This window comes from Martes martes (genome assembly GCF_963455335.1).
Source record: "Martes martes genome assembly, chromosome: 4".
Lineage (NCBI taxonomy): Eukaryota > Metazoa > Chordata > Mammalia > Carnivora > Mustelidae > Martes > Martes martes.
Genome location: NC_137891.1, coordinates 63229913 through 63257825, shown reverse-complemented (window position 1 = coordinate 63257825; position 27913 = coordinate 63229913). Strand labels below are relative to the sequence as shown.

At 35.5% G+C, this 27913-nt stretch overlaps 1 protein-coding gene across 1 annotated transcript in view; it reads left to right on the top strand.

Annotated features, from left to right (window-relative positions):
- Nucleotides 1-27913, top strand: part of LOC308341016 (uncharacterized protein C8orf34) — a gene marked incomplete at both ends in the record, with an annotated part of 367987 nt that overhangs the window by 323794 nt on the left and 16280 nt on the right. Inside the window, 2 exons of the mRNA XM_080800601.1 lie at nt 14106-14165; nt 24666-24759. Of these exons, the coding sequence (XP_080656727.1) occupies nt 14106-14165; nt 24666-24759 (154 nt within the window). The remainder of the gene's footprint in view (nt 1-14105; nt 14166-24665; nt 24760-27913) is intronic.

Here is a 27913-nt window from a genome sequence, read left to right as displayed (position 1 = left end):
GCTCAGTTAGTTAATAGTTTAGTTACCTAAAGATTCCCTCCTTTTTCATATGAACTGCCATCCGGCTACCTTTTTATAATGCTATGTGTGATCTTTTAAATAACATAGCAGCGTATTTAACAATTAGTTTAACTAAGTTAGTTTCATCCTCTTGAAAAACTTGAAAATGCGTTGTTGTGTATTGCTTTATCTCACCTGCCACTGAAGCTTTTCTCCTCCACAAAAGTGGCCAACATTTGTCTCCGTCACCTCCTTGGTTGGAGTATATGTTGCGTGATTGTATGTGGTGGTCAGCCCTGAGGCTGGTGGTCAGCCCTGAGGCTGGCGCTCAGCCGAGTGAGATGAAAGCCTCTCAGTAATCTAAGGCAAAACTCTGTGTGACAAGTACCTTGATTAGTTATATTTGTGTTGTCTACAAAGGGCATTCGGGAGGAGTAAAGAGAACAGTTTCCCAGGAGATTTGTGATCTTTAAAAATACCAAGGCTGCCTTCTCATGACTCAGCTTTATTAAACTGGTATGTTTAACTAACTGGCAGTGACCATAAGATGAGCTACATTGAACTTCTAACTTGCAGTATTGCTCTGGGTATGAGACAGGGCTAAGTAGTTTGGCTCTGAAGTGCATTGTCAGAAAGTACCCAGGATTCCAGGTGTTTATTTCAATTAACGTTGAGAGTATGTAAAATTAGTGTACACATGTTATAAGAATTATTTTTTTCTCTTGAAATTTCTGGCTTTTGGATTCCCAGACCTGGCAGCAAATCTTTTTGGCTTCTCTGCTTCTGATCCTAGCTGTTTTCACAAAATGCAAACACATGCAAAAACATCGTAATAAACCTCAATGTTCAGTCATGTTCAGTAAGACTTCAAAAGATGTTTGCTTTGAACATGGTTCTAAAGATGGGCATACCTTCATGAGAATGGAAGATATCTTCTTACTCTCTGTGATGTGGTTTGGCCCTTTTCAGGGCCCCAAAGTAAGCTTTGTTCTGTAAGGCACATTAAATTTACTTTTTGGACTAAGAATTAACATAGAAATTTCTTCTTATAGAACATCTTGGGGCTCTACTTCCCAAAGGGGCAAGGGCTTTAGACCACAAAGAGAAAACAGTACTGCATCAAAGAGACGTGGAGCATCATTATGAGCTCCACGTTCTATGCCCTGCCTTAGATTTAATCAAGCATTCAAATTGTGGTTCCCAAGGTTGTGCGTGCTGGGTGATCCGCATAAACTCTGGTAGCACTTCATAGTTCACAGAAATGTGAGACAAGGCTGAAGAAGTATGGTATACCCTGTAGTTAGCAGAATCTGATTGCAAGGGTTCCTTTGGTAAACAGGCCCTTCCACATCCTTTTCCATTTTCTTTCCTTCAAAAGTTTTACCCAGCTTGCCTGGTAATCACACTGCAAAGCGTTCTGCCTATCCTAGAGAGAACTGTGCCTCTGGTCTTTCCTCAGATAGGCCATTTTAGATGGTGAGACTGAAGGTCTGTTTTTTGATAGGGCAATTTCATTGGATCTCACTCATTTATTGTTATTCTTATAGTCTATCCTTAGTTTATTTTTGTTCATCTATGTTTTAGGGTCATTGTCCACATCAAACACACACACACACACACACATACACACACACACACACACAAAACAGAACCCATTTTTAAAGTATCTTTCTGTAGTTCGTATTTGAACCATATTTTCTGTGGACCCTAAATAGATTTAAAATACGAACTTTCTCCCCATCTCTTGCTACTAGAAATCTCCACGATTCTGTCATTTCTAAAATATTCAAGACTTTTACAGTCTTTGTCTTCCTATGTTTCTAACCACATTTTCTAACTATCTTTTGATAATTTGGTACCTTAGATTAAAAATGTATGCCTTTTGTAATAATCCTCATTCATTTAAAAAAAATACTTTGGAGTGACTCTCAGATGCCAAGCCCTGCATTAAGTGCTATAGACAGTAAAAAGATGGAAGGGTCTACTGTCAGAGAGCTTCTAAGGTATCCTTAGTCCAGCTCCAGGCTGTGCTCCCTGCATGAGATGAGGAGTCCCTCAGTCAAGGGACTGTATCTACTTGGAGCCTGACCATATGCTTTGTACAGGATCTTGGAGTCTCCTGCCCCAAAGATTTGAAACCTGCTTCCTGAGCCTCCATGGCTTCTTTCTTTTGTCCATCCCTCCCCAAGAGCTCAGTTGCCAAGCCTGAGGTGTGGACAAGCAGCAGCTATCTGGGAGGGTATAAATTAGCTTGGAGATGCAGGCAGGGATATCTACACATATATTCACAAAGCCCCTGGTGGTACAGCCTGGGATGGGGGAAAAGAGAGGCAAGAATATGGCGCCTGGGTTAGCACTGCCTTCCTGCTGTCCCTTTTCTGCCCAGTTATGGTGCAGAACTTGAAGGAATATAAGAATTTTGAATTTGAAGCTAGCCTGCCAAATCTGTTTGAAAGTCAGAATATATTTTATTTCATAGCTTGTTGGCATTGTGGACCTCTGCTTGACCTCTTGCCTCAGGCCCACAAATGTTAAAGGTGTGTCTGTGGAGTTGACAATGTAGTGGACAGGCCAAGGCAGTCGGTGTGGTAAATTCTCTAGTTTTAGGGATTCGTGGGAACACATGGGAAGAGCAACACAAATGTGTGGGTCAGGGGAGTCCTCTTGGAATGAGAGGTACTGCACTTAGCCTTGTCAAGAGTAGAATCTTGCTAGGTGTCATCAGGAAGTAGGCATGAAATGCACAAAGGAATGGCTTGAGTAGGGAGGAGGGACAGAAGGAAGGACAGAGAGACAAAGAGACAGAGGTGAGAGGTGCTGACTGTATAGGGATCTGGAGCTTAGTATGACTGGATTATTTGGGGACACTCTTGAGTTGAAGAAGAGATGGTCAAGAACAAAGTCCTATTAAGGATGCTGTCTTATTCCCTTTTCTCAACAATTTCTCTTCATTTGTGTCATTTACTTCTTTCTAGTTCTGATGTCCAGTCTTGTAAAAGTCCTCTTTCTCTCACCATCAGCCAACCTTAAGTTACTGCTGAAGATTTATTTGTACATGAAGTCATTTGGTAATTACCTGTCATTGAAAGTGTAAGATCCTTGTAATGAAAGTGACACCAAAATAAGACTAGAGAAATGAAAAATTAGCATCTGATATCCCCACGGCCAGGTCCCCTTTCCAGCTATCTCCTTGAAGAATTAAGCATATCTCTAATTTTCTTACCTTGCATGGTATCAGGTTGGTTTTCTCTGTCTTTCATTCACTGAAAACCTCCTAATACTAGTACTAACACTTATTATCCTGATTAATAATGATAACAGCTAGGCTTTCAATCTTGTCTTCTGTGCTTTATCAGCATTATTTCACGTAGTCCTCATGGTAACCCATGAGATGCACATGGTGTTGTCACCATTTACTGAAGAAGAAATTGAGACCCAGGGAAGTTATATAATTTGCTCCGTGCATATAGCGTATGTGGCAGAACTGGGGTGTGAGCCCATAGTTGCTTGACTCCAAAGCCTGTTCTCATGCCTCTTGAGGACATCATTTTTTTACCACCTTCTGATAGTATGTCAAATCAAGGCCAAGTCTTAGTCCAGTGACCAACTCATATTAAACAGAAGAAATGCTATACATAAACACAGGAGGCAAGTTCAGACATAATAGTGGGAATTGTCTTTTCAAATTATCCTAGAGACTATAGGCAAAACTTCAGAGTCAGTAATTGTGATACTTTGAATAAATACCACCTCTATCTTTCCCTCTAAGTCACTTTTCTTATTTATTTGGAGGTCACCTCTTGGAAAATTGATTATGCTCCAACATATTTCCTCCAAGCAAGTCACAACTCTCCTAGTGACACTGTTTATGACATCAGCTGCCAAGTGTGTGACTGGCTAGATAATGTTACTTCATACATTTTATTTATTTGGTTTGAAACTTAATTTTGTAGATTGCATTCCCCCTGGACCACTTAAGGAATCAATTAAAACATAAGAAAATCAACCTCCTTTAAATAAATGTTTTAAGGAATAAAAATACACTTTTAACGCAGTACTTCTGCACTATACTGCCTACATTTGTTTACATTTACAAGTCAGTGAAAAAGAATTTTTCTTATTCCATAGTCCTATGATGTTTTTTAAATAATGTAAGGGTGTCTGAAATATGAAACTGGTCTTTTTGTTGTTGAATTAAAAAATCAGAGATAATGATTTACAAAATTATTTCTGTCCATGATCTGTTAGAGAAATAGGTCTCTTTCAATGTAGTGAAATGCCTAATATTGTTAATTATCTAAAAAAATCAATCACTGTTTTTTTTTAAATTAAGGAAACATGGGCTGAGAACAGGAGAGAAATAAAAGTCTTGGTATTTCATGAGCACTGGGTATCAGTTTTCCTGCCTGCTCCCATTTGAGTCACAGTTCAGGAAGTTGGCCATCTTAGCCATTTAGCCATTTTGCAAAGATACAAGTTAATTTAATTTTAAAAGAATACATTGTATGTTTGGTTTAAATTATGACGCTGACATTCATATTTCATTGACCTTGGAGAATTTATACAGGTACTTTACAGATTCCAAAGTGACATCTATTGATTTTTTTAAAAGCTTAATGGAAGGGAATTTAAAGGCGTAATTATTTCAAATGGTAAAAATCAAAATTGCCAACTGATTTTTATGAGGTCAGTGTACTAATTAGATTAGTTTAAGATTGAATCAGAACAATAAGAGTGTTCTTTAACTACTTGTCTAGATATATAACCAATAATTACTTCGTTACATACACCTAAAGATTTGGATCAATGAGAGATTAGATATGTGACCATGGAGATGTAGCCAATAGCAAATAGAGCATTATAACATTTCACTCTAATTTTTAAAGAGTTTCCCTTGTGCCTTACAATTACATCTGTAACTTTATAGCTTAATATTAGAAATGGCTGCTTTTTAATTTTATGTAGCTTTTGTTACAAAATAGAACACAAATATACAGAATCACCTAAATGAAACTTATGGCTTCATGACTTATTATAATGACACTACTACCCACATTAAGAAATAGAATTTTGCTAGACAACTGAGAAATCCCTCTACTGTGCCCTGTCCCAGTCACAACCTCTGCCTCTCCCCATAAATAACAACTATCCTAACTTTTATTATCATCGGTTCCTTCCATTTTAAAAAAGTAGCTTTATCACTCAAAGATGCACCTATTGACATTATTGTCAACTTTGCCAACTTTTTAAAATCAGGTATGTCTTTAAATCTCTTTTAATCTATAAAATAAGTATAAGTTAAGCATAAGATGTCCCAAGCTTATCTTTTACATATCCTGCACCAAACATGGAATAAACCAATGTTTTTTGAAAAACCCCTAGTTTCCTCTAGTGAGAAACAGTATTTCTAGATCACAGTCTAGACACTAGGGATGCTCATTGCTACTGGGTTGGTCATTATTTCTAGCCCTCTTGAGTGGGCAGTTAGTTCATATTGACACTTTGAATTCAGATTAGAGAATACCAAGACTTTAATTTAATCTTTTTTTATTATATCTTTATCTCTTTCTTTTCCATACCCACAATTTTGATATTCAATGATAAAAGTGATATTAGAATTAATATATTCCATAATAACTTGTTTGTTTTAAAGCATTACACCCAGCAGTCTCAGGATAAAAATACTAATCCATCTACCAATATGAATACTGAAAACAAAAAAATACATATGCTTTCTCTGTTCTCTCTCAATTTTTTAATAGTTGTACGAAATCCACATTGTCAGAGTAAATATCTAATGCATCATATATTCTCCCCTTTCCAACTGCCATGTGGCCTCAGGACAGGTTAACTCTGTAGTTAATGCTCACCATCCATTTATATGTGTAGGCATTTTGGTTTTTTGAAGCTCATTGTCTACCAGATTCCTGGGCTCACATTTTCTTTCCTTCAGTATCTTCATTTTTCTACTGGCATAAATTGTTATTGTTAAAATTTAATGATAATCTAAATTCCCCCATAAATCATGTGATCTCTTTTTCTAAATGTCCGAAGGAATTTTTCTTTAAAATACAATAAATTTGCTAGAATTTATCTTTTGGTAGTCAGACTGTCAGGCTAACTATTGTCAGATATGCTGTTCAGTATGTAATTTGTTATTATTATTTCAGGGAAATTTTCTGGAATTACACTTTTTTGCATCTATTCTGTTCCCTTGCTTTTGTTTTCTACTTTAGGGTCTTCTGTTATCCGTAGTTGACCCTTGGGCAACATGGGTTCAAACCATATGTAGAGCCACTTACATAGGGATTTTTTTCCCCACAAATATAGTACAGTGCTGTAAGTGTATTTTCTCTTCCTTACCGTTTTTTTTAAAATTTAATTTATTTATTTGACAGACAGAGATCACAAGTACGCAGAGAAGCAGGCAGTGAGAGAGAGGGTGAAGCAGGGTCCCTGCTGAGCAGAGAGCCTGATGCGGGGCTTGACCTGAGCCAAAGGCAGAGGCTTAACCTACTGAGCCACCCAGGTGCCCCTCTTCCTTACCATTTTCTTAATAACATTTTCTTTTCTCTAGCTTACTTCATTGTAAGAATACAGCACATAATACATATCACATATAAAATATGTGTTAATTGGCTGTTTATATTATGGGCAAGGCTTCTGGTCAGCAATGGACTATTAGAAGTTAAGTTATGGGTGAGAAAAAGTTATACATGTATTTTTGACTGGAACAGAGGGAAGGGGTTAGCACTCTTAACCCCTGCATCATTCAAGAGTCAACTTTATTTCACCTTTTACCTATATTCAGTATTTATCACTTCCCCTAAAATACTGTTTTAAAATCCCTTTTTAAATTTCTTTTTGATTAAAAATTTTCCCTATCTTTTTTTTTTTTTTTTTTTACATTCTGATTCTCCTAAGGCATTATCTGTTGTGTTTGTTTCATCTTGTGTCTCTTCCATTTTAGTCTTTATTTCTCAAAGTTTTTTTTTTAAATGTGGTTTTCCTTAATTCTGTATCTCATTATATTTTTAAAAGGTCAATTTTGAATATTTCCATTTTTCATGTTATGAAAATAGTCACCCGTAACACTCAGTTACCAAAAAATAATTAAAATATACTTAATAATACATATTTTTCATATTTCAAGGTAAAAATTCTATTCAATAGCTACTTATAAATCCTAATTAATCAGCAGCTTCTTCAGTGGGTTTTGTTTTTTAACTTTTTAAAAAAAGATTTTATTTATTTATTTGTCAGAGAGAGAGAGAGCACAAACAGGGGGATTGGCAGGTAGAGGCAGAGAGAGAAGCAGACTCTCTGCTGAGCAGGGAGCCCGAAGTGGGCCACAATCCCAGGACCCTGGGATCATTACCTGAGCTGAAGGCTCAGGTAACTGACTGAGTCACCCAGGTGTCCCTCCAGTGGATTTGTTAAACAAGCATTCAGTAATAATTTCCTCATTGTTTTTAAAAGTGATTTACTTCTTTTATCCCATTATTTATAAATTTTGAATTGTATAGGCTCTGCAGAGATCCAGAGCACGCAAGATCTATAGATTGTTTATTTATTCATTCATTCTCCATTTTGCCAGGCCCAGCACCAGGACATAGGAAGCAAAAATTAACAAAAATAATTTTTGCTCTCCAAGAACTTAAACAGGAAAGACTGAGCAAATAACCAGTGATTATAATAGAATGTGATATGTGTTTTGATAAAGATGTCATGTTATCAAAGGAACACATAGAAATTTGAGTAACGGGGCCAGGGCAAGAAGCAGGAAAACCAATAGGTGGGGGATCAGTGGAGATACAGACATTTGCGAAATAATAACACTGCACTTTACAGTGGAAATTTCCCATATTCTTACACATTCACTATGTCATATGAAACACTACCCTGTGGTTCTGCTGTCTAAGTTTTATCTATGAAGAAACTCTGCTTCAGAAGAAAAGTTGACTCTCCAAGATCTTACAGCTGATAGTTTTCTCTTTTGGCACATTAAACCATTTTATTTTTATTTTTATTTTTTTAAAAGATTTTATTTATTTGAGGGAGAGAGAGTGTGTGCACAAGTGGAGGAGGGGCAGAGGAAGAAAGAGAAAGACAAGCAGACTCCCCATTGAGCATGGAGTTATGTCAGGGACATGAGGCTTGATCAGCAGCTTAACTGACTGAGCCACCCAGACGTCCCTAAATCATTTTAGAAAGAATGGATGAATACGACTTTCTGCATATGGTAGTAGTGAAACAGTATTAATCATTGATATGATAAGTTCATCAACGTATCAGGGAAGACACGCATGCCTAGCATAATAATGGTTGAAGGTCAAAAGGATTTTACTAAAATCAATTGACCAATAATATAATATATATCTCTGTTCTACAAGTCAGTGCAATTAAATATCATTAACACTAGCATCCATTCTTTTTTTAAGATTTTATTTGTTATTTGACAGAGAGAGAGAGATATAACAAGTAGGCAGAGAGGCAGGCAGAGAGAGAGGAGGAATCAGGCTCCCCACCGAGCAGAGAGCCTGATGTGGGGCTCGATACCAGGACCCTGAGATCATGACCTGAGCCAAAGGCAGAGGCTTTAACCCACTGAGCCACCCAGGCGCCCCCTAGCCATCCATTCTTATAGCTGCACCCTCTCATCCCGTCCTTCTCTTGCGCAAAATCTGCTGATAAAAGTTACCACTCTCTCAAACAGGGAGCCTTTCATTACTGGCTTTGCATTTCCCCCTCTTCTGTTTCACATGAGATTAAAGGAAAGAAAAGAATAAAATGGGGTTTTCCCTCATTTTTGCAACTGAATGATTACTTTTCAGAAGATAAGAAGGAACACTAAAATACCTTAAATTATTTAAAATTTAACATTATTAGGGCGCCTGGATGGCTCAGTGTGTTAAAGCCTCTGCTTTTGGCTCACGTCATGAGCCCAGGGTCCTGGGATCGAGCCCTACATCAGGCTCTCTGTTCAGCAGGGAGCCTGCTTCCCCTTCTCTCTCTCTGCCTGCCTCTCTGCCTACTTGTGATCTCTCTCTCTCTCTGTGTCAAATAAATAAATAAAATCTTTTAAAAAAATTTAACATTATTAGTGATAATCATTAATTCCATAATTGCTCCTGCCTTTTTCCATATATTTTTTTTAAGGTAAGTCTCTAAGGCAAAGGCATTACCATAAGGGAATTATTTAGTTTAACATAAAAAAAAAATTGGAAGAAAAATGTATATTTCTTCATTTTAGTTTAACAGTTTATATATATGCTTGGGGATTGAGTATTATTTGTCCCTTCTGAGGGGACAAATTTGACTTCTGATCATGCCTTAGATTGCTGATTTCTAGTACAGATATAACCTGCAGCATCCGTGGAACTTAAAGACAGAGTGAATCATAACATCTTACCTTAAAATGTCAGTCTTTTAACTCTTAGCAATGCTAAGCAGTCAGGTATCTCCTCTATTGGATAAAGGTGTTATTTCCAGAGAAAGAAATATTTGCACTAGTGCAACATTTACTCACAAGATCGTGGGCAAATTTTCAGAGAAAAAAAATTTAACTTAATATGAAAAATACCAGGGCCAATTAGAAACAGCACTTGTTAATATATGAGTCTGAAGGCAGGTAAAACTATTAAGTTATTGACTCCATCAGTGATTTGAAAGAATCTGAGCTTTCCAAAAATTTCTGAATTACAAACTACTGTACCCAGCTTTTTACTGATTGGAAATAGATCACTGCCTATTTTCTTAGACATCAATAGTAACTCCTGCCTGTAGAATTTGCTGGCGTTTGGAAAGCTGAACTTTAATTTCTTTAATATCTGCCAGAAATTCAGTAATCCTGTGTAATAGAAATTAGAAAACACAACATATGACCATCATATTAACAGCTGTATTACAGGAAATTGTAGTATAAAATTAGGAAATGATGTATGATATTAATACCACTCTATCTAAAAATAGAGTATATTTCTGTGCATAGTCTAATTAGCGGTCTTCATTGTAATACTTGCGGTTTCATGTATTTGCTGTATTGTGTCTGGGCCCTCACATAAAATCTTCCTTCCTTGTAATAGTGCTCCTCTTTATGCAGCTCCTTCATCTGGCTAATTGACTAAGTCTTTAAGACTAAGATTAAAAGTAATTTCCGGGGTGCCTGGGTGGCCTAGTGGATTAAACTCTGCCTTCGGCTCAGGTCATGATCATCAGGGTCCTGGGATCAAGCCCCACATCAGGCTCTCTGCTCAGCGGGGAGCCTGCTTCCCCCTCTCTCTCTGCCTACTTGTGATCTCTCTCTGTCAAATAAATAAATAAAATTAAAAAATAATAATTTCCTCTTGGAAATTCCTAAATTCCTCTACCTTGTCTTTTTGATCACATGTATGCAATGGCTACAAAAACTTCTAGCACATGAGAATTCTCAATACTTATTAAATAAATGAAAGGCTAGGTGCCCTTTCCTCCATTTTTTTTCCTCGTAGCACCTTGAGTTCATCTATGTCAAGTAACACTTGCTCTATATTTGAATAACTTGTATATCTATCTTCTTAAAGTATAGTTTTTATGGTAGGGATGAGTTCTTGTTCACCTCTTTGTCCCCACACCTAGTGCAGTATGTGGCGTCGATAGGTGCTTAATAAATACTTTGGAATAAATAATGGGTGACATTTACGAGTCCCTGGAGTTTAGATATGCCTTGCCCATTCCTATCAAGCTCCTTTTCTCCTACATGTTCTTCTTAAGAGGATGCTTTCTGTGTTAGGATTATTGTTTAATTTCATTCATAAAGGTGGGAAGAAAGAGCATTCTGGTGAAATTAGGGTTCTCGTGAAAATTTCCTTGGAAGAAATTCATACCAAAAGCCTCAGACATAAAACGTTTGTGAATAAATATATTCTATGTAAAAGTGGAAGTCTATATGTATTTTATCTAAGGATTTGTAAGAGGTGAGTAGAAAATACTGATTTAAGTAAGAGAAGCATGGGATAGTGAAAAATGATATTGGATTCAGGAGAATGTGAGCCTAGTCTAGCCTAGTATATTCTAGCCTAGTATGTTCTGTGAGCCTAGTCTAGCTAGTATATACTAGCCTAGCCTAGTATATTCTGTTTCACTGAGAATATTTTCTTAAATGGAAAATAAAAAGGGGAGCCTCAAGAGCCTCACCTCTAACAGCCACAATCCCACGCCAAATGGTAAACTGTAATCACATCAGTTTTTCTTTATTTTCTCTCTCTGAGTTTTTGCATTTGGATAATTTTGATTTACTTCTGGATGATTACCATTTGGATAATTTCTTTATTTTCTCTCTCTGAGTTTTTGCATTTGGATAATTTTGATTTACTTCTGGATGATTACCATTTGGATAATTTTGATTTACTTCTGGATGATTACCAAAATATTATGTTGTTGAATGTCTTGATATTTAAAATGCCAGTTCTTTAAAATTTAGAATAGGATGACCTTAGTTGACAACTGTGTGCTTTGAAAGGGATTTTATTTCATTAGCGCCCCCAGCAGGGGAAGGAGGGAAGGTCAGCATCAGCATTTCAACAGTCCCATGTTGGAAATGGGGAACCCCATTCATACTGAATGGAGCCTCTTGATGGGAGCCATCTATTCCCACCCTAAGAATTAGAGATCCTGACATCTTGTTCTTTGTTTCGTTCACTTGGCCCTGTGCCAGATTTGTAATCCTCTCTGCAAAGTGTTTGCTTCCTCAGTATTTTCCTCTCAGAGTCTTTTTACTTCGTGGTCCTCATTCATGAGTGCCACCCAGGTCAGTGATTTCTGAATGGAAGTTACAGCCTAACTCCAGTCTGTGTGGCCTTTGAAACAAATGGTGTTGTGTGGGTTTCTCCTTTTCTGTGGTGCAGATACTGAAAAGTACCTGGCACTGTGGGAAGAAACAAGCCTGTCAAAAAGCCCTGTACTGTACACAGTGCCTTGTTTATATCTGACCATCAGGAAAACCCTCAGTCATTCCTAGGTCATACCATAAGACTATAAGTGTCCAGACAAATTGGGAAAACCCTTGTACTCTAGCTCTAAGGAAACAAATAGCCCCCTTCAGTGAGTAACCAGGGGCTAATCTCTAAGCCCTCACTGTGACCCCTCAGATGTACAGAAGTCAACCAGTCAGGCCTCCTACACTGGCCCCTCCAGAAAGCAGATCCTTACAAGCCAGTCATTTGCCACCTTGTCTTCTTACCCCTAGCAACTCAGGCTAAGTGGGGGGCGGGGGGGGGGGTAAGGGGGGGAAGGGAAGCAGGGGGTGGTTGCTATTAGTACACAAAAGACTGGTTCTGTCATAGGGAAGAGCCAAACTGGAAGAGTCCACTGCATTCTTTCTAGACTAATTGTCCAAATAAAGGGAGATAGTATAGCAAGTTCAGCGAGAAAAAGCAGTTTATCTGAAGAAAATTTCCAGCCTTCTTCGTATGCTTTGAGTTAAATTCCTCACAGTTTGGGGGTTTTATACGGATTTGATTTTTCCCAATAGTTTATATTTTAGCTTAAGTAAATATAACTGCCCTATCTCTACAAGTGTCTTATCCACTGAAAAGTCCACAAGCTTGGAAGCATTTGGAAATATTTAAACTATAGCGTATGAATTTATTTTATTTTATTTAAAGATTTTGCTTATTTATTTGACAAAGAGAAACACAGCTAGAGAGGGAACACAGCAAGGGGAGCAGCAGAGGGAGAAACAGGCTTCCTGCTGAGCAGGGAGCCCAATGTGGGGCTGGATCCCAGGACCCAGGGATCATGACCTGAGCTGAAGGCAGATGCTTAACGACTGAGCCACCCAGGCACCCCTAGCATACGAATTTTTCACCAGTGGAAACCATGATTTGGAAAAAATTATATATATATCCGTGATTTCTAGGCATTTAGGGAAATCAGCACTTTATTTTTAGCTTAATTTTTGGTTTGAAATGAGCATTCTTTTTATTTTATTTTATTTTATTTTATTTTATTTTATTTTATTTTTGAGCCCTCTCAAAATGCTTTGGAGTATACATCACAGTTTTTACAAAATAAAATACACTTAATTTTTTTTTTTTTGATGTTTTAAACTTTTCATTTCAGTGAGATAGAGAAGTGTCAGAGTTGAATCAGGTCCCAGCAGAGCTTTGCCTATACCAAGCCCCTTGAAGTTACGCACTTTCCTAAGCCCCTGTGGCTTTAGGGTCTTTATATATCAGATTGGCTTGAGAATGTCTTGCCCTTAAGTTGTAGTGAAAAACCAGTCAAGTGAGATAATATACGGAGAGTCTTTGAAGTATAAAAAAAGAATGTCCTTGAAAAATTAGAAACAAATGTAAGCTCTATTCACACTTACTTAGTTATCTTATAAACATGCATGTTCTCCTAGAATTTATCATTTTATCATATCTCAGAATTTATTTCCAAATATCTCTGGCCACATAGTATAAAAATATAACTTATTCAAACTAATGAGTTGTTTGACCATTTTGACTACCAATGTTTAGATGAATTTGGGATATATGTTTAATTTGATGTTTAATTTCTATGATTTAAATCTCAGCGATTACTAGTGCCCAGTGAAGGTCTAGTAAAAAGCACAAATAATGGAGAATTTACTAACAATGTACAAGCGAGGTGAGAAAGGCTGCGTATAAACATTGGGAAAAGGACAGGTTAATGATCTATACTCTCCCCATAAAATATTTTTAAGTCCATGTGTTAGATCTTCATACAGATTTATAGAATATAGAATGAGTGACTTTTTTCTTAATCTAACTTTAAGAACATATTTATAAACTAGTAACAGAAAATTTTATCCATTTCTTTTAGTATTCTATCCTAAGATTTAGTTAGCTATTCCTAGTGGTTATTCGTTTATGTGACTTAAAATCCACTTAAGAGAAATATTGTTGCCTTGAAAAAATTATTTCCTTCAGAGGAGAAAGTTGCCAAACTGACTATCCCATAAATATCAACTGAGATGGTGGGAAAACAGTAAGGATTTGGTGGTGTTCCCAGGTTTCACTACTCTCCATGATTCATCTTCCATCATTCTCTTTCTCCTTCCTCTGACTTTTTCAACTTCTCTTCCTCTTTGCCTCTAGGGAGAAGTCTCCAGTGGAGGACAGTCACTGAAAAACTACGCGGAAGAAGTGAGTTTTAAGGTAGCCTTGTAACATAGTCTGAAATCAGTCTGTCATATAGGATGAATATTCACTTGGGATCTCTCCATCTGCTGTAGTGTTTCAGTCTATAGCAATTCACTGGTCATGCCCACAAAACCAGGATAATAAATAACATGTTATCAAAATGTTTTTTTCCCTCATTGATAGAGCGATGCCTTATAACAAGTCAGTCATCCTGAAAATGAAGGCAAAACTGCACAAACCTAGGACTATCATATATTTCCACTCACAAACATTTGTTGATATCCTAATAAATGAGAAACATGTGTACATAATAATAAGATATTATCAGTGCTCTTACGGAAAGAACAATCTGTACCAAAATGGCTTTCATTCATGTGATAAATGCTCATCAAGGACATTACTTGTGCAGGCCATTAAGCAAAGTGCTCTCTTGACAAATAAAATATATGGTAGATTTTTATTGGGAAACCATTTAGATGTCTGGATATATTTTGGAGATATCCAAGGTTGCTCTGTGTCACAGGATGTGTCTCTGGAGTGTCTGCAAATGGCACTTGGGAACTTACAGATAAATCTGTGGATAGAATCCATAAAACTTGATCTGAAGCCAAACCACAGTGGTCACTAAATTAGGCATCTGAATCTGTTGTAGGTGAAGGGAACTGGGAAATAGTTTGGTGATGATGTTGTGGAAGTACCAAATATTTGGTTTGAATATTGCTCCTCAGAAATAAAGAATCCAGTTCTCTAAATATTTTAGTCTTGTGTGCATGCATCCATTCCAAACCCAGTTTGAGTGGCCTACCGAATGTGCCGCTGAAAATTTATTCAGAACAGTGTACCCACACTTAAACTCACACTTGCTTCCAAATACCACTTGGAAAGGAAAATCAGAATGCCTAGCACCCCTTTAAGTCTCTAACATCTTCCATTTGCACGTTTGGAGGTGGTTCAAGTTTTGTCAAAGGCACATGGAGAAGAGATAATGAAAGGAAATAACCAGGTTGATTGTCTGGGGTCAGGTTAGGAAAATCGAAATATATGGTGTAAAAAAATTGGAGAGTTAGAGCACCAACTTTCAATTTTAGTTTAATCAGTTTGATGCAGAGATTGAGTAGAATATATTAAAGCAATTAATGTTGCCAAAGGGAGGCAGACACTGTTTTCAATGTACACCAGCAGAATTTCTCTTTAGGATTCTGTGGTCACTGAAGCTCCTGGCTCAGCATTCCTCTGCAGGGAGCCTGATGCAGGGCTTGATCTCAGGACCCTGGGATCATGACCCGAGCAGAAAGCAGATCTTTAACTGACTGAATCTCCCAGGTGCCCTGGAACTTTATAAATAAATCTTACTTTAATTTTGTAGTTCTTATCCAGGAAAAAGATCCTTATTTTCTCTGTTATTATGAATGTGCAATCTAAAATACATGTTTTACAGAATTGTGAATGCTTAATGTGAGAACAGGGTTGAGAATTTGTGCCTTTTCATTGGAGGTTCTGGCAGGGCATTGCTGCTCAATGTGGTTCTCTGATAAGGAACATGGACAATATCTGGGGGATTGGAAGAAATGCAAAATCACACCAGATCCAGATAATCTAAATTTGAATTCTAACAAGATCCCTGTGTGATTCAAAGTACCCTGAAGTTCGAGAAGCACTGCCTTAATGTGTTCTTTCAATGTTAGTTCTAGACAGTGACTACATACATCATGGAAAACCCCCAATTTTTATAATACAGGTAAAGAGGAAAATTCTATTAATACATTTCTGAGTTTTATTTGTTCATTTACTCTAAAAAGCAAAATTTTTGATTGCTTAGGGGTATAAAATCTCTCTAACTTATGAGAATCATCACTGACTTTCAGTTTAAGATTACAAGTATGTGCGAACTGCCCATAAATATTTTGGGGGGGTTCAGTATCACAGAGGGTTTTTACCCATTATTGGTTGATGTTTAGATTTTTAACTCTTTTTTTAAACCAGCAAATGATCATTCTTTACAATAAAACTATAAATATGACCTTAATTAGTGAACTATTAGCTCATTACTAGTTGGCTTCTTTCTATAGATATTAATGCATTTGGTCTTTAGGAAATATATACTCAAATTCTTCTCCATTGAGAACACGTTGAGAATGTGAGCCATAAAATGATAGTTGCTTTTTTCCCCCCACTTGTGCTCTTATTTCACTTTTGCTCTCTTTCTGCATGTTAGTCGAACTGGCAAACAATAAGGAAAAATATTTATAAATGTTAGAAGCATTGAAGTTAAAACAGTGCTAGCAAACATTTGCTTTTATTTAGTATACACTAAAACTCAAATAAACCATAGTGTTTACATTTTTAATATATTTAACATTTCTTGTTAAAGTTTAGGCAACTCTTTGCAGATCAAAGTCTGTTTTTTTTATTTAGTCTTATAATTAGACAGAATTATAACCACATGACATTAGACAATATTGTTTAGACCTAAATCGAGACTAGAGACAATAGAATGTCCTCTACGAAAGCTAAGATGGAATTTCCATTCTGTATTTTCTGGGTTTTAATGTATTATTTTTCCAGAATAGAATTTGTATTATTTTAAAGATTTTATTTATTTATATGAGAGACAGAGTGAGAGAGAGCATGAGCAGTGTAAGGGGCAGAGGGAGAAGCAGACTCCCTGCTGAGCAGGGATCCTGACGTGGGGCTCAGTCCCAGGACCCCAGGATCATGACCTGAGCAGAAGGCAGATTCTTAACCAACTGAGTCACCCAGGTGCCCCTAGAATAGGATTTGTATTTTTACCAAATAAAAAATGAGATATTTTGTAATAGTCCACTTTTCCTAATCTTCTAAATCATTCTTACAGTTTAATTTTTTTTGAAGCAACTATGTGTTTTTCACTTGAAAGACCCTCGATAACTCAGGTAGGCATAATAATTTCATATAGCATAAATTTCAGTTTTGAAATACAACTAACATTTATTTTTTAAAAAACACATATAATTTAAAGGAACTTATCAAAATCCAGTACCTTCAAACCTTGGTTGCCACACCTTTTATAGAGAAGTTAATCCATACTGGCTAAAAATGCCCTCATCGTGGGAAATTTATTAATTTAAATATGTATTTATCAGAAAAATATCATTGACTTCAATGGTTGAGAAGCTATAAAGAACTGAAGACTCAAGTTAATGATTTTTTGAAACTTTCTAAAGAGCAATTTAGAAGCAGTTCCCCACAACTTCAGGAAGTTAGCTGGTGAAGGCCAGACGCAGCATACACGGGAGTGTGAACTAACTCAAGGTGTCAAGAGGCAGCTTCGCAGTCTCTGTAAGTGTGTCAGACAGGAAGAAAAGCATGCTAAGCAAGCAGGCCTTTTCCAAATCTGTTGAAGCCGGTTTTGCTAGCTGTACCATCTGAACTGGAAAAGGGATGGATTCTAGGCAACAAAATATCTTCAAATCACTTCTCATGCCAGGCTTGGCCCATCTTGTTTCTCCTGTGTTGTACTATTTGTGTGCTCACTACTGTCATGAAATTCCTCCCAACCCTACTTCCTATAAAAAATAAGACATAATTAAATTTTTATCATAAACAGAGATTTACTTTTCAGAAATTGATGTTACTATTTAATGATATGGTTTTATTCCCTTAAGAAACAAGGAAACAAGGAATTTTGTCCAGAAAATCCTGTTTTGTCTTTGACATTCCTCAAGAACTAATACAGGTTGTTAAAGGATAAACAATATTTTAAAAAGGTATAATCATGGCTCTTATACAGATATAAAATGAACATGTATCAAAGATTTATTGAACTCACTAATTAGTAAGGGAACCAGTAAAGTATTACAACCAGTTCAAGGGAGAATTTAAACCCTCTCTTAAATAAGGAATGCTGAAATGAAGTTATGAAGAGAGGCAAAAACCAGCAAAACTGACCCATATCCATAGGGTAATAATCAATTACATTCAAATGGATACAATGTAGGACTAGAATCATTTGCACTATCAGTGTCTATGAATTATGTAGTTATTGAACAGTTCAAAGTCAGTGAAAGACCCAGAGCCTCCACAGAATCAGGTAACAGGGAGGATGTGCTGGAAAAAGATACTGTTTTTCATTGTGTATACCCATAATCTTTCATCCATTTCAAAGTTTTACAATTTTATCCCACAATTTTCTTGAGAGAAGTCACCAATGAAATGAATTAGGACATAAAATGGAGCATGATCCCCGTGCACAGTAGAGTATAGCAAATTTGTCAGATAAAAATTTATTTTAGCACCTTGCATTTATTTTGTAGTATTTTTCACAATCTACCATTTATTTCTAACTTCATTGTTGCCTTTTCTCTTTTCTTTTCCCAAATTCTATTAGTTCAAACTTACAGCTTCCTAAACTTATTACTCCCCTTTTCTTATGTTTTAATTGCCCTTTTACAATTGCCCAAAGAAATGGGCAGTAGAAGTATAATTTACTAAAAACTTACGGATTTCAGTCTGATAATATAAGGAATTTCATTAGCAAATATGAAAAGAAAGGTATTTTCAAACTTTACAGACGTACCTCGGAGATATTGTGACTTTAGTTCCAGAACACTACAATAAAGCGAATATTGCAATAAAGTGGGCCAATGAATATTTTGGTTTCACCGTGCATATAAAAATTATGTGTATACTATATTGTAGTCTATTAAATGTGCAATAGCACTGTGTCTAAAAATGTATATATTTTAATTTAAAAACACCTCATTGCTAAAAAATACTAACCATCATCTGAGCTTTCAGCAACTCATAGTCACTGATCATGGGTCTCCATAACAAATACAATAATCATGAAAAAGTTTGAAATATTGAGAGAATTAGCAAAATGTGACACAGAGACATGAAGTGAGCAAGGGCTATTGGGAAAATGGCACGGATAGACTTGCTAAAGTCAGGGCTGCCATAAAACTTCAATTTGTAAAACAAAACAACACAAGACAAAACAAAACAAGTACAGTATCTGAAGCGTGATAAAATTAAGTATGCCCGTATTAAGTAAGTAAGTTATTATATATGGAGAAATTCATTTTAATGGAAGTATAGGCTTAATTCTTTGTCAGTAGAAGCAGTCTATTAAATGTATCTGAAGAGGGGGGTAATTTTGTTTTGCTTTACATTGGACATGCTTCAAAGATTTTTATTTTATAAGGATCCTATGGTTATAGAAGTAAAATGAAAGTGATTAATCTTTTTTGAAAGATGGAAGATTTTGTGCATTATTTTCGTATTGAACCAAAGGGAGAGAAATACCCGTTGATCAAAATTGAAGTAGCCAATGGTGAAAGTTTAAGCAGGGGAACTTTTTTTCCTCTAAACACACTGAACTTCCATGACCACAGATGACATAAATCACTGATTGATTGCATTTAGAGAATCCAAAAATAGGCTGTCCATGTGGAATAACAATACTGCAAGTTTATAAAGCACTTATTCTATTGGCAGATAAAATGATATGTTGACACAGGGCTAGCAACTGTGTTCCATGTGATGCATGTCACTATTTCTCACCACTCCTCGTCCTTGGATGTTTACATACTTATGGTGAAAGTGTTTTAGAAAAAGGATGAATGGCATTTCTTCTAAAAGCAACCCAAGAGCTTACTCTTGGGGCTTTGAAACAGTTTGTACTAGGCTCAGATTTAGTTTAATATTCCGGTAGAAAAAATTTTGAATAAGTTGGCAAAGATGAACATGTCAGCTCTTGTTTTTAAAAAATGTTCAAGATTTCAGCTTCTTGACCCCATCAAAAAGTTTTACAAGCTCAAGTTTGAACATACATTGTGTTGCCTGTAGGCATTGATGAAGCAAACAGGTGCATTATATTACTAATTGTATTTAAGGGAAAAACGAAGTAAAGCATTTAAATGATCTATTAAGAGTAATAGTTGTACTATCTCTATAATTCCAACAGCTCAGCGTTTTAAAGTTCTTTCCAAACTACGTGTTTTACTGAGCTCATGTTCCATTTTGTACTTTACATAATTTGCAATAAACAAAAGAATAATTGGATGCTTATTATCTGTTCAGAAGTAAAGCCATTAAAACTGGAAACCAATCAGTAGGATTGCTTAGTATTCTGAACCATTGTGGGGAAAAAGTAACACAAATGACTTATCAGCTTTATCTTTTCTTACGTAAACAGGTTTTAGTATTTGGGCCCAAAAGGTAAATAACCAAAATACTTTTTAAATTAAAAACATTTTTCATGGTTACTTCAAAATTTTATGTTTTAAATGAGTAAGAGTTAGTTATTTTGATTTTAACTTACAAAACCAAAAAGGCTATTATTTTTCATAGTTCTTTTTTAAACACCAGAGATCATGTGTTCCATTTTTGATAAATTGCAGGAAGGTGATTTTCTTTGCTGTTAAACGAAAATTTTTGAAATTATATTTCTGCTGTCCTCTATACTGCTGTGGAGTTTTACATGTAAGACTTTTTTTTTTGCATTTATGCTGTTTCTTTAGTCATGGCCCTGCAAGACCAAATCCAATAATTGATCAATTTGAGAAAAAAATAAGTTAAATTCTAAAAATAAGCACAGATTTGTAGGTAAAGTGTGTATTCCAGGATTGACTATTTTTATTTTTTCTTTGCTAACTTTCCTTACAATAGCCCTTCTAGTGTCTCACACATTCTACTGGCTGTCTAAAGAATCTAGACCTAGAAATTTGCCACTTGTGAAATACTAGAGACCAGTACTTTTACCCACTCCATTCCATCACAAGAGAAGTGACATGCCCTAAATTAACCACAGTAAAAACAAAACAAAACAAAACAAAACAAAACAAAACAAAAACAGGAAACTGTGACTCTCAACCCCTGAGGCAAGGACTTTCCACTGCAAAGCCTATCTCTCATATGACAGAAATATAAGTTTTTGGTTTTGTTTTTATCTTTTCTAGTGTTATTGAGAAGTAATACATCACTGTGTAAGTTTAAGATGATTTGGTTTACATATATTATGAAATGATTATCACAAGAGGTTTTGTTAACGTCCATCATCTCATATAGATACAATTAAAAGAAAAAAAATGTTCTCCTTGTGATGAAAACTCTTAGGATCTACTCTTTGGAATTTAAGTTTTAATCTGATTAACAGACTATTTTCAAGTTGCTGGTGCTAAAAAAAAAATGTGCTTTTATTTTAAAATTGCAAGTCACTTAAAAATACTATTTTGATTATTTTAACTTTTTAAATAAACCTTTTTATTTTAGAACAGTTTTAGGTTTATAGAACTGTTGACAAGGTAGTACAGAGAGTTCCTATAGACCTCTCATCCAGTTTTAATTGTCATTAATACCTTAGTATGGTATATTTTTCACAATTACTAAACCAATATTGATACATTATTAGTAACTAAATCCATATTGTATTCAAGCTTCCTCAGGTTTTTTTCTAATGTACTTTTTCTATTCCAAGACCCCATCCAAGTCATCATATTACATTTCATAGTTATATCTTTAGGCTTTTCTTGGTTGTGACAATTTCTCAGACTTCCCTTGTGTTTGATAATGATAAGAGTTTTGAAGAGTATTGGGTGTCTATTTTGTTGATTGTTCTTCAGGTGAGATTATGTGATATTTTTCTTGTAGTTAGACTGGGATGATGTATTTTGAGGAGGAAACCGTAGAGGTCAGATTCTATTTTCATCATTCCTACCAAGGGCATATATGACCAACATGAATCATTGCTATTGATGTTGACCTTAATCACTTGGCTTTTGGTGGAGTTTGTCAGGTTTCTCCATGGTAAAGTTACTCTTCTTTGCCCTCCCTTTCCATATTGCACTCTGGTAGAAAGTCACTCTATACAGTGTGTACTTAAGGATTGGGAAATTATTCTCCACCTCCTTTGGGGCAGAGTATCTATACAAATTATTTGAAATCCTTTTGTATGGCATATTTATCTGTTCTTACCCATTAATTTATTTAGTCAGTCTTTTTTTTTTTTATCAGAATGGACTCACAGGTATTTATTTTATGTTGCATAGTAACCCAGTGCTACCTCATTTATTTTGTTGTATAAATTGTGCTAACTTTGGCCATTGATAGATTTTTCAGTTGGTTCCCTTAATCCTTTCATATATCCCTCATTATGTGTATGTGAGAGAGAGTTTGCATGTGTGCATGCATGTGTGTGCATGCATATGTGAACACTTTCTTGCTTTCTGGCACTACAAGATGCTTCAGGTTTATCTTGTATCTTTCCTGCCTCAGTCCTAGAATGAGTCGTTTCTTCAAGAGCTCTTGTTCTTTCATTGGAGAATGGTATTAGGAACCAAGATCTGGGTGATAGTTTTGTTCATTGTTATTAGGATGTCATTGCTTTTAAGCCCTCTCAGCTGCCAGAGCAGATAGATGTATGTGTATATAGTAACCCATGTATAATAAATATCCATAAATATTTCTGTATGTAGCCTTCTGTATATTTAGTAAGCTAAATATGAGTTCATACTAATGTCTCCAATTCTAATACATTACACATGAATCATTCTAGCTTTGCTCTCTATTAACTCCCACTTAAACAGTGAAATATTTGGCTCCCAGCATCTGTCATCCATTTATTTCATTGTCCGATTCCAGTATGTAGGTATAGTAGTTTCAGAATTGTTAACATGTATGTACATAGGGAACAATTTATCAGTTAGTATACAGATTTGTCCACAGTTCTTTTTGGTTTTGCTTGTACAGATGCCACTCATTTTCAAAGTTACTTAGGTTAGAACCTTATTCCCCCACCACCTTCAATTACATTTCATACATCTGTAATGTATCTAGATCACTTTTAGTATTTTGCCTTCCATCTTGTGATCCCCCAACCTTCTAATTGACTTTTTTCATTTGCATACACTAAGTTCTACACTGTTGTGTGAAGTTCTATAGATTTCAACAAATGCTAGTGTTTTGTATTTACCATTATATAAAATTTTTTCACTTCCTTAAAATATCCCCTCTGGTTCACCTATTCAATCTCCTATTCCCCTCCCAAACAACTGAAAAGTTGTAACTTTTTGAAACTCTATATTGGAACTAAACATCTCCAGAGGTAACTGTCACAATCAAGGGATAGCAAATAGGATGTTTTTCTCATACAAGAATCGTTTCAAGCAAAGTGGACATTCAATACTTGGTAATATCATCTTTCTTAGAAAATCAGGAGTTGTGGGTGCTTATTTTTATCTTGTCAGTATTTGTCTGAACAAAATGAACAAAATACCTCAAGTTGGAGAAAAAGATTATTGAAAGGGGGGAAGATGACAGATTTGAGATGTCAAAGGAATAAATTGACAGGTCCTACTGGTTTTATTTGAAAATTTCAAAATTATATTTAAAAAGATTTCCTTATATCACAGCTCAATAAATTTGAAATTTAGAGGTGACAAAAGTTATGTGTGCCCTTAGGGACTTTCCATATTATTTTTGAAGCAGGAGAATATGAAAGGGCAATTACTATGCAGTAACTATTACGTTGGCATAATAACCACATAAAGGAATAGAGCAGTAATTCTGTCTTCTGCAAGGAAGGCCTTCAGTAGAGATGACATCTAAACCTTGGGAGAAGTGTGTTCATGTTTGAGACAGATAAATAAATGTAGGCAGGAATTATAACATGTGAAAACATCTTGGCATGTCAGACAGAATGACCAACTTGAGAACTGCCAGTTAAGTGTAGCTGGAGTGGAAGAGTTAGTTGAGAAGGGACGGAGATGGAAGTGGTGGTATATCGGGGTAGACAAGTATGGATCATAAGGGGCCTTGAGTTTAGATTTTATCCTGAGAATTATGAAGCCCCTGGAAGATTATGAAATGGTAATAAGTACATTATATGGCATCTAAAAAGTCCACTCTGGCAGGAAACTGTGGGGAGAATTAGGAGGGAACCTGACCCTAGAAAACATCATAGATGGCTGTCACTGTAGTCAGGGTGGGAGAGAATGAGGGTCCGCTTTAGGACAATGACAGAAAGCATAGAGCAAGAAGGAAGTATGAGAAATATCTTAACAAAAATAAGGAAGTGAGAAGAGGAAGAAGGCAGTGAAATTAGTACTGAGAGGTAAAGTTGAGAATGTTCTGTAAATCCTACTAATCTTTTTTTCTCATTAAAAGGAGTTTGAAACTTTGATAGCAAACAGGCACATTTTATGCAATTTTATATTGAATATTTCATTGTTATATTTCTAAGCATGCTTGCCAATTTCCATAAAAATATTAATTCAGGAAGGAACAGAGTCTAGATATTTCCTCTTATTAAGACATTAAATCTTATTAAAAGGGGAATATAAAAAATGAGTTCAGAGTTTATGGCATGACTTTGACATGAAAATGGATTTAAACTTATAATTCTTCTCTGTTGTGAGGAAATTATTCTTTTTCATTTTTTTTTGGACATGTAATTCATAGGGACTAAAGTGTTCACCCATGTTGATATTCATGATATCCATCTAGAGTTTAATCCAGAATGAACTCTTTCTTTGGTAGGATGAATCCTTAAAGCAGTTGCAAGTAGTTCATCAGCCATGGATCTTGCCAAGTGACACAGAAAGTGAAGGAGTAGAAGCAGAACAAGATAAACGTGAGTAGACATTGCTATTTATTGACAAATTGCTCTTAGCCAAAGGAAATCCACAACAAAGGTATTTCCCTTTCACGACATTAAACACCTGCAAAAAACTCAGGCTTGTTTAGGCAGACCATGTAAAGATAGGCTCTACTTCAGGTTAAATCTTGATTTAGTCATGTTTTCATTGTGGTGCAAACTGACTTTGCAAGGAAGGGTAGGTAACACCTCAAAAGAAGGCATTATTCTTCCTGAAGACCAGCACAGAATGTCCATTTGGAATGTGAATCTTCTATGAATATTGTGGAATTAGATCAGTGATAAATTTTAAAGCATGTGAGGATCATCTCATAATTTATTATATGTGAAATTATCACTATTGGTTAAATGAATAAGTGCATGAATATAGAAACTCTCACAAGCTCACAAAACAAATTTATATTATAGTATTTAAGAGAAATAGAATATATAGCTCTTGATTTAAGTCTTTAGATTATAATCATAACAAAGGATGGATTACTCTGCTTTGGCATGACACAGTACCTGCTTCCCAGGGGTTTACTGACATTGTCAGATATATGGGATCAGCAAACCAGATGAAAGGTTGAGTCTGGACTGTATAGAAATAACAAAATAACATACCACAGTTTACTTTTTTAAATCAACGGTCGCCTGCAGAGAGAAATAAAAATTGTAAATGGTAAAGTAGCTCTCATGATAATTGGTGTGAAGTGATTAATTGAAGATTCCCCTAAACAGTAGCTACTAGGAATACCTACTATGTTACACAGCTAACATTATGATTCCTCACCCAGGGGGATCCAGGAAATTGCTGTTCTGGGTTAAAAGGCATTTAAAAATATTCTTATCCCATTTCCATAGCCGTAGGCTTATGTGGTCAGAGCTAACAACCAGGAGAGGGACAAAAGGCAGAGCACTCAGGTAAGAGGAGGCATAGAGCTGATGTGTCACTTGGCTGGCACATTCAGATAAGGAGAATAACTTGGTGACATTTTACAGATTCTCTTGGAGGGAAACAACACCTCTTCAGACAACAGCTGATAAAGACTCACAAAGTGAGCTGTACTTTAAGCAAGTACAAAAATAAAGAGAATATTTTAAAGATGTTCAATGCAAGGGATCCTGAGTAAAATGGTCTAGGAAAAGAGCAGCATGGGATACAAAGAAGGGACTCCCCCAAGTAAGAAAGAATTAATAGTGACCCCAAACTTTTATGAAAACAAATGCAAACCCTCTTATACTCTCTCCTTACTCTCCACACATTTAAATATACATGAACATCCATTCTACACTTTGGATTCAATCATTTTTACCAAATTATTTTGAAGCCTTCATAAATCTTGTGTTTAAAAAAAAGCCTTGGGGCGCCTGGGTGGCTCAGTGGGTTAAGCCGCTGCCTTCGGCTCAGGTCATGATCTCAGGGTCCTGGGATTGAGTCCTGCATCGGGCTCTCTGCTCAGCGGGGAGCCTGCTTCCCTCCCTCTCTCTGCCTGCCTCTCTGTCTACTGTGATCTCTCTCTGTCAAATAAATAAATAAAAATCTTTATTAAAAGAAAAATTAAAAAAATTTTTAAAAAGCCTTCAAGGTAATGTGTATGTGTATTAAATAAATACAATTTATATAATTTTGCTCTATCAGAATCAACACATAGGTACCCAGAGTGAGCAAGTCAAGGTAAACAGCATCCTTATAGGATGCACAGTGTGTTAATTCTGTGAGTGTGCTATAACTTATAATGAACTAAAACTTAAAGGCAAGAACAGAACAGATGAAAATACTGTATTTAATCCATGTGCAACTTTAGACTTATTTAATCCCTTAAATCCAATGCCTCTAATAAATATTAAAATCCAAAAAATAGCTTAATAATGCAAAGGAGATTTAAAAAATCCCTAAAACTTTCTTTAACCCTGTCCTCTAATCATATTGCCTTTCTGCATTTACTTTCACAAGATTTTGATAGGTTGCAATAATTTCCTCTTCCACTAGGATGCAGTTTTTGAGAGAAGGTATTTGTTTATATATTGACATATATGATAAGACCTCAATAAATATCAGAATAATGAATGAATATATTTTTCTGATTCTTTCTAATTCATTTATCAAGACAGTTGGAAATTTAAACAAATAAAATAAATAATAACTGTGAGTAATTGTCAAAAATTATTTATAGTTTTTAAAACTTTAATATTGGATTTATAGTTTAGCCATGGGTTTTGCCATATGGTCTATCAATCACTCTAAAAAAGACCATTCTTGAACTCTCCTAGCCATAGACCTAGAAGCAAAAATATTTGATTTCAGCAATGTTGTACTTGGAGGTGACCCTTGACAATGGTAAACTGTTTGAAATAAAATCAGGTTTTAAAAATAATTAGGTAGTAATAAGAGCCATCTGGAAATGGAATGCTACCTAGTATTGTATCCAAGCTCATAGCACAGAGATGCAAATATTTTTCAAGAACAGCATCCAACATTCAGGGCTGGGACAATTGTAAAATGGAGCAAGCCACTGAGATACTAGCATCTCCACATATACTTGTATTAAATGCATGTGGTGTGTAAAACAGCTGGCAAGATATGTATAGATCATCTACCTCTTGGTTTTCTCCGTGAAAGAAAATTAATGACATAAATAAATGTGAACCCAACATCTGATTTAGAGTCTAGAGGCTCGTATATTAGAAATTTATGAGTGAGGAAAAGGACAAGATTCATCATTCCAACAGTAACACCTGTTTCTTGAGTCAGCTTTCTATAAATTATACCTAGGTAATTTTGCAGAATTTTCTCATTTCTCCTGAGACAAAATTATCATAGCAGAAAGTTTCCAAATAATGTGAGGATCTTTGTAGTAGTGCATATTTCTTATTGCATCATTTTAAAATAAGACAGCTCAAATAAGTTTTATAAAAGACACCTTTTGGAAAGAGATATCTTGAGTCATTAAATGCAAAGCTTTAAAAACTTTTATTGTAAATAAGATAAGCAGAACCTTTAATTAAGTAGATTTTTTTCTTTATTCTGCTTTTGTTTAAAAGTATAAATCACAATTTTAAAAAAGGTCATGTTAGGAGTATGTTTGTAATCTCTCAGATTATATTGTGAAGTCATTAAATACTCATATTACAGATCTTTCAATCTACT